The following is a 7,500-nucleotide window of genomic DNA, read 5'->3' as shown; positions in this document are numbered from 1 at the left end:
AGTTTAAATTAGATTTAAATCAGAGTTTAAATTAGAGTTTAAATTAGATTTTAAATCAGAGTTTAAATTAGAGTTTAAATTAGATTTTAAATCAGAGTTAAATCAGAGTTTGAATCAGAGTTTAAATTAGAGTTTAAATTAGATTTTAAATCAGAGTTTAAATTAGAGTTTAAATTAGATTTTAAATTACAGTTTAAATCAGAGTTTAAATTACAGTTTAAATCAGAGTTTGAATCAGAGTTTAAATTACAGTTTAAATTAGAGTTTAAATTAGAGTTTAAATTAGATTTTAAGTTAGAGTTTAAATCAGAGTTTGAATCAGAGTTTAAATTAGAGTTTGAATCAGAGTTTAAATCAGAGTTTAAATTAGACTTTAAATTAGAGTTTGAATCAGAGTTTAAATTAGAGTTTAAATCAGACTTTGAATCAGAGTTTGAATCAGAGTTTGAATCAGAGTTTAAATCAGAGTTTTAATCAGAGTTTAAATAAGAGTTTAAATCAGAGTTCAAATTAGAGTTTAAATTATATTTAAATCAGAGTTTAAATTAGATTTAAATCTGAGTTTAAATTAGAGTTTAAATTAGATTTAAATCAGAGTTTAAATCAGAGTTTAAATCAGAGTTTGAATCAGAGTTTAAATCAGAGTTTAAATCAGAGTTTAAATTAGATTTAAATCTGAGTTTAAATCAGAGTTTAAATTAGATTTAAATCTGAGTTTAAATTAGAGTTTAAATTAGATTTAAATCAGAGTTTAAATTAGAGTTTAAATTAGATTTTAAATCAGAGTTTAAATTAGAGTTTAAATTAGATTTTAAATCAGAGTTAAATCAGAGTTTGAATCAGAGTTTAAATTAGAGTTTAAATTAGATTTTAAATCAGAGTTTAAATTAGAGTTTAAATTAGATTTTAAATTACAGTTTAAATCAGAGTTTAAATTACAGTTTAAATCAGAGTTTGAATCAGAGTTTAAATTACAGTTTAAATTAGAGTTTAAATTAGAGTTTAAATTAGATTTTAAGTTAGAGTTTAAATCAGAGTTTGAATCAGAGTTTAAATTAGAGTTTAAATCAGAGTTTAAATCAGAGTTTAAATCAGAGTTTAAATTAGAGTTTAAATTAGATTTTAAATCAGAGTTAAATCAGAGTTTAAATTAGAGTTTAAATTAGATTTTAAATTACAGTTTAAATCAGAGTTTAAATTACAGTTTAAATCAGAGTTTGAATCAGAGTTTAAATTACAGTTTAAATTAGAGTTTAAATTTGATTTTAAATTAGAGTTTGAATCAGAGTTTAAATCAGAGTTTAAATTAGACTTTAAATTAGAGTTTGAATCAGAGTTTAAATTAGAGTTTAAATCAGACTTTGAATCAGAGTTTGAATCAGAGTTTGAATCAGAGTTTAAATCAGAGTTTTAATCAGAGTTTAAATAAGAGTTTAAATCAGAGTTCAAATTAGAGTTTAAATTAGATTTAAATCTGAGTTTAAATTAGAGTTTAAATTAGATTTAAATCAGAGTTTAAATCAGAGTTTAAATCAGAGTTTGAATCAGAGTTTAAATCAGAGTTTAAATCAGAGTTTAAATTAGATTTAAATCTGAGTTTAAATTAGAGTTTAAATTAGATTTAAATCAGAGTTTAAATTAGAGTTTAAATTAGATTTTAAATCAGAGTTTAAATTAGAGTTTAAATTACAGTTTAAATCAGAGTTTGAATCAGAGTTTAAATTAGAGTTTAAATCAGAGTTTAAATCAGAGTTTAAATCAGAGTTTAAATTAGAGTTTAAATTAGATTTTAAATCAGAGTTAAATCAGAGTTTAAATTAGAGTTTAAATTAGATTTTAAATTACAGTTTGAATCAGAGTTTAAATTACAGTTTAAATTAGAGTTTAAATTAGAGTTTAAATTAGATTTTAATTTAGAGTTTAAATCAGAGTTTAAATCAGAGTTTGAATCAGAGTTTAAATTAGAGTTTAAATCAGAGTTTAAATCAGAGTTTAAATCAGAGTTTGAATCAGAGTTTAAATTAGAGTTTAAATTAGAGTTTGAATCAGAGTTTGAATCAGAGTTTAAATTATAGTTTAAATTAGATTTTAAGTTAGAGTTTGAATCAGAGTTTAAATCAGAGTTTAAATCAGAGTTTGAATCAGAGTTTAAATTAGAGTTTAAATTAGAGTTTAAATCAGAGTTTAAATCAGAGTTTGAATCAGAGTTTAAATTAGAGTTTAAATCAGAGTTTGAATCAGAGTTTAAATCAGAGTTTAAATTAGAGTTTAAATTAGAGTTTAAATTAGAGTTTAAATCAGAGTTTAAATCAGAGTTTAAATTAGAGTTTAAATTAGAGTTTAAATTAGAGTTTAAATCAGAGTTTAAATCAGAGTTTAAATTAGAGTTTAAATTAGAGTTTAAATTAGACTTTAAATTAGAGTTTAAATTAGAGTTTAAATTAGACTTTAAATTAGAGTTTAAGTTAGAGTTTAAATTAGACTTTAAATTAGAGTTTAAATTAGACTTTAAATTAGACTTTAAATTAGAGTTTAAATTAGAGTTTAAATTAGATTTTAAGTTAGAGTTTAAATCAGAGTTTAAATCAGAGTTTGAATCAGAGTTTAAATCAGAGTTTAAATCAGAGTTTGAATCAGAGTTTAAATCAGAGTTTAAATTATAGTTTGAATCAGAGTTTAAATTATAGTTTAAATCTGAATTTACATCAGAGTTTAAATCAGAGTTTAAATCAGAGTTTGAATCAGAGTTTAAATTAGAGTTTAAATCAGAGTTTGAATCAGAGTTTAAATCAGAGTTTAAATCAGAGTTTGAATCAGAGTTTAAATTAGAGTTTAAATCAGAGTTTGAATCAGAGTTTAAATTAGATTTTAAGTTAGAGTTTAAATTAGAGTTTAAATTAGAGTTTAAGTTAGAGTTTAAATTAGAGTTTAAATTAGAGTTTAAATTATATTTTAAATTAGAGTTTAAATCAGAGTTTGAATCAGAGTTTGAATCAGAGTTTAAATTAGAGTTTAAATCAGAGTTTAAATTATAGTTTAAATCTGAATTTACATCAGAGTTTAAATCAGAGTTTCAATCAGAGTTTCAATTAGATTTTAAGTTAGAGTTTAAATCAGAGTTTAAATCAGAGTTTAAATCAGAGTTTAAATCAGAGTTTAAATTATAGTTTAAATCTGAATTTACATCAGAGTTTAAATCAGAGTTTCAATCAGAGTTTCAATTAGATTTTAAATCAGAGTCTAAATCAGAGTTTAAATCAGAGTTTAAATTAGATTTTAAATCAGAGTTTCAATTAGATTTTAAATTAGAATTTAAATTAGAGTTTAAATTAGAGTCTAAATCGGATTTTAAATTAGAATTTAAATTAGAGTTTAAATTAGAGTTTAAATTAGATTTAAATCAGAGTCTAAATCAGAGCTTAAATTAGTTCACAGGTAAGGATTCAACCTCTTTCTGACCTCACCTGTGATCTGGATGCTGTTTTGGTCGATGACCCATCCTGTGCCTCCGGCCTCCTGAAGCCCCACCCCCAGCTGCTGCTCCGCCTCCTTCAGGTCGACCAGCTGATTGAACCAGAGGTCAAAGGTCACAGCCACGCTGCCCTGACTGAGAGCACAGATCAGAGGTCAGCTGATCGACAGGTAACTGATCCTGTCTCCATGGTAACCGTTCACTCACCTGAAAGAGTTCACCTGGCAGGAAAGGAAGTGCTGTTTGAGCTCGCTGTGACCAAACGCCTCCGACACCTGTCGACCAATCAGAGGGCAGACTGTGAGATCATTCTTACCTGACTCTTTCCCTTCTGTCCTTCACAATAAAAGCTCATCATGTGGGAGTGATGATAAAGCTTCCTGTTATTTCACAATAAAAGCCTCTGCTCTCACCAGGTGTTGGACGTTAAAGCTTCCTGTTATTTCACAATAAAAGCCTCTGATCTCACCAGGTGTTGGACGTTAAAGCTTCCTGATATTTCAAAATAAAAGCTTCTGATCTAACCAGGTGTTGGACGTTAAAGCTTCCTGATATTTCACAATAAAAGCCTCTGCTCTCACCAGGTGTTGGACGTTAAAGCTTCTTGTTATTTCACAATAAAAGCCTCTGCTCTCACCAGGTGTTGGACGTTAAAGCTTCTTGTTATTTCACAATAAAAGCCTCTGCTCTCACCAGGTGTTGGACGTTAAAGCTTCCTGTTATTTCACAATAAAAGCCTCTGCTCTCACCAGGTGTTGGACGTTAAAGCTTCCTGTTATTTCACAATAAAAGCCTCTGCTCCCACCAGGTGTTGGACGTTAAAGCTTCCTGTTATTTCACAATAAAAGCCTCTGCTCTCACCAGGTGTTGGACGTTAAAGCTTCCTGTTATTTCACAATAAAAGCCTCTGCTCCCACCAGGTGTTGGACGTTAAAGCTTCCTGTTATTTCACAATAAAAGCCTCTGCTCTCACCAGGTGTTGGACATCGTAGGCCAGGGACTTGAACCGCAGACTGCTGGAGTTTTTCAGCTCTTCAGAATAAAACGCTCCCTCTGTGATCAGCATGCGGCCGCTCAGCTCTGTGGGCTCAACGGCACCTCGGCACAACCAGCCACACATCACCATGTTAGCATGAAGCAGATTAGATGAAGCAGATTAGATGAAGCAGATTAGAAGAAGCAGATGAAGCAGATTAGATGAAGCAGATTAGATGAAGCAGATGAAGCGGATTAGATGAAGCAGATGAAGCAGATTAGAAGAAGCAGATTAGAAGAAGCAGATTAGAAGAAGCAGATTAGAAGAAGCAGATGAAGCGGAATAGACGAAGCAGATTAGATTAAGCAGATGAAGCAGATTAGAAGAAGCAGATTAGAAGAAGCAGATGAAGCGGATTAGATGAAGCAGATTAGATGAAGCAGATTAGATGAAGCAGATTAGACGAAGCAGATGAAGCAGATTAGATTAAGCAGATGAAGCAGATTAGAAGAAGCAGATTAGACGAAGCAGATTAGAAGAAGCAGATTAGAAGAAGCAGATGAAGCAGATTAGAAGAAGCAGATGAAGCAGATTAGACGAAGCAGATTAGATGAAGCAGATTAGAAGAAGCAGATGAAGCAGATTAGATGAAGCAGATTAGATTAAGCAGACGAAGCAGATTAGAAGAAGCAGATGAAGCAGATTAGATGAAGCAGATTAGATTAAGCAGATGAAGCAGATTAGAAGAAGCAGATGAAGCGGATTAGACGAAGCAGATTAGACGAAGCAGATTAGAAGAAGCAGATGAAGCAGATTAGATTAAGCAGATTAGATTAAGCAGACGAAGCAGATTAGAAGAAGCAGATGAAGCAGATTAGATGAAGCAGATTAGACGAAGCAGATTAGATTAAGCAGATGAAGCAGATTAGAAGAAGCAGATGAAGCAGATTAGATGAAGCAGATTAGACGAAGCAGATTAGATTAAGCAGATGAAGCAGATTAGACGAAGCAGATTAGACGAAGCAGATTAGATTAAGCAGACGAAGCAAATTAGATTAAGCAGATGAAGCAGATTAGAAGAAGCAAATTAGACGAAGCAGATGAAGCAGATTAGAAGAAGCAGATGAAGCAGATTAGAAGAAGCAGACGAAGCAGATTAGAAGAAGCAGATTAGATTAAGCAGATGAAGCAGATTAGACGAAGCAGATTAGATTAAGCAGACGAAGCAGATTAGATTAAGCAGATGAAGCAGATTAGATTAAGCAGACGAAGCAGATTAGAAGAAGCAGATTAGACGAAGCAGATGAAGCAGATTAGAAGAAGCAGATGAAGCAGATTAGATGAAGCAGATGAAGCAGATTAGATGAAGCAGATGAAGCAGATTAGATGAAGCAGATTAGAAGAAGCAGATGAAGCAGATTAGATGAAGCAGATTAGAAGAAGCAGATGAAGCGGAATAGACGAAGCAGATTAGATTAAGCAGATGAAGCAGATTAGAAGAAGCAGATGAAGCGGATTAGATGAAGCAGATTAGATGAAGCAGATTAGATGAAGCAGATTAGACGAAGCAGATGAAGCAGATTAGAAGAAGCAGATGAAGCGGATTAGACGAAGCAGATTAGACGAAGCAGATTAGACGAAGCAGATGAAGCAGATTAGATTAAGCAGATGAAGCAGATTAGAAGAAGCAGATGAAGCAGATTAGATGAAGCAGATTAGATTAAGCAGACGAAGCAGATTAGAAGAAGCAGATGAAGCAGATTAGATGAAGCAGATTAGATTAAGCAGATGAAGCAGATTAGACGAAGCAGATTAGATTAAGCAGATGAAGCAGATTAGACGAAGCAGATTAGATTAAGCAGACGAAGCAGATTAGAAGAAGCAGATTAGACGAAGCAGATGAAGCAGATTAGAAGAAGCAGATGAAGCAGATTAGAAGAAGCAGACGAAGCAGATTAGAAGAAGCAGATTAGGCGAAGCAGATGAAGCAGATTAGATGAAGCAGATTAGAAGAAGCAGATGAAGCAGATTAGATGAAGCAGATTAGAAGAAGCAGATGAAGCGGAATAGACGAAGCAGATTAGATTAAGCAGACGAAGCAGATTAGATTAAGCAGATGAAGCAGATTAGAAGAAGCAGATTAGACGAAGCAGATGAAGCAGATTAGAAGAAGCAGATTAGAAGAAGCAGAAGAAGCAGATTAGAAGAAGCAGAAGAAGCAGATTAGACGAAGCAGATGAAGCAGATTAGATGAAGCAGATTAGAAGAAGCAGATGAAGCAGATTAGATGAAGCAGATTAGAAGAAGCAGATGAAGCAGATTAGATGAAGCAGATTAGACGAAGCAGATGAAGCAGATTAGAAGAAGCAGATTAGGCGAAGCAGATTAGAAGAAGCAGATGAAGCAGATTAGATGAAGCAGATTAGAAGAAGCAGATGAAGCGGAATAGACGAAGCAGATTAGATGAAGCAGATGAAGCAGATTAGATTAAGCAGATGAAGCAGATTAGATTAAGCAGATGAAGCAGATTAGATGAAGCAGATGAAGCAGATTAGACGAAGCAGATGAAGCAGATTAGAAGAAGCAGATTAGAAGAAGCAGATGAAGCAGATTAGAAGAAGCAGATGAAGCAGATTAGAAGAAGCAGATGAAGCAGATTAGAAGAAGCAGATGAAGCAGATTAGACGAAGCAGATTAGAAGAAGCAGATGAAGCAGATTAGAAGAAGCAGATGAAGCAGATTAGAAGAAGCAGATGAAGCAGATTAGAAGAAGCAGATGAAGCAGATGAGACGAAGCAGATTAGACGAAGCAGATTAGATTAAGCAGATGAAGCAGATTAGATGAAGCAGATTAGATTAAGCAGATGAAGCAGATTAGACGAAGCATATTAGATTAAGCAGATGAAGCAGATTAGATGAAGCAGATTAGATTAAGCAGATGAAGCAGATTAGATGAAGCAGATTAGATTAAGCAGATGAAGCAGATTAGACGAAGCATATTAGATTAAGCAGATGAAGCAGATTAGATGAAGCAGATTAGATTAAGCAGATG

General features: G+C 32.2%; 1 protein-coding gene across 3 annotated transcripts in view; it reads right to left on the bottom strand.

Annotated features, from left to right (window-relative positions):
• Positions 1 to 7,500, bottom strand: part of tmprss15 (transmembrane serine protease 15) — a 33,741-nt gene that overhangs the window by 23,390 nt on the left and 2,851 nt on the right. For all 3 annotated transcript variants that reach the window (XM_079696029.1, XM_079696028.1, XM_079696030.1), the window contains 3 exons: positions 4,446 to 4,570; positions 3,680 to 3,747; positions 3,465 to 3,607 (listed from right to left, as the gene is read on the bottom strand). In XM_079696029.1, coding sequence (XP_079552155.1) covers positions 3,465 to 3,607; positions 3,680 to 3,747; positions 4,446 to 4,570 — 336 coding nt within the window. The remainder of the gene's footprint in view (positions 1 to 3,464; positions 3,608 to 3,679; positions 3,748 to 4,445; positions 4,571 to 7,500) is intronic.

The sequence above is a fragment of the Notothenia rossii genome (assembly GCF_949606895.1).
Source record: "Notothenia rossii genome assembly, contig: scaffold_179, whole genome shotgun sequence".
NCBI lineage: Eukaryota > Metazoa > Chordata > Actinopteri > Perciformes > Nototheniidae > Notothenia > Notothenia rossii.
The sequence above is the reverse complement of the archived record's forward strand: the minus strand, read 5'-3'. Positions and strand labels throughout refer to the sequence as shown.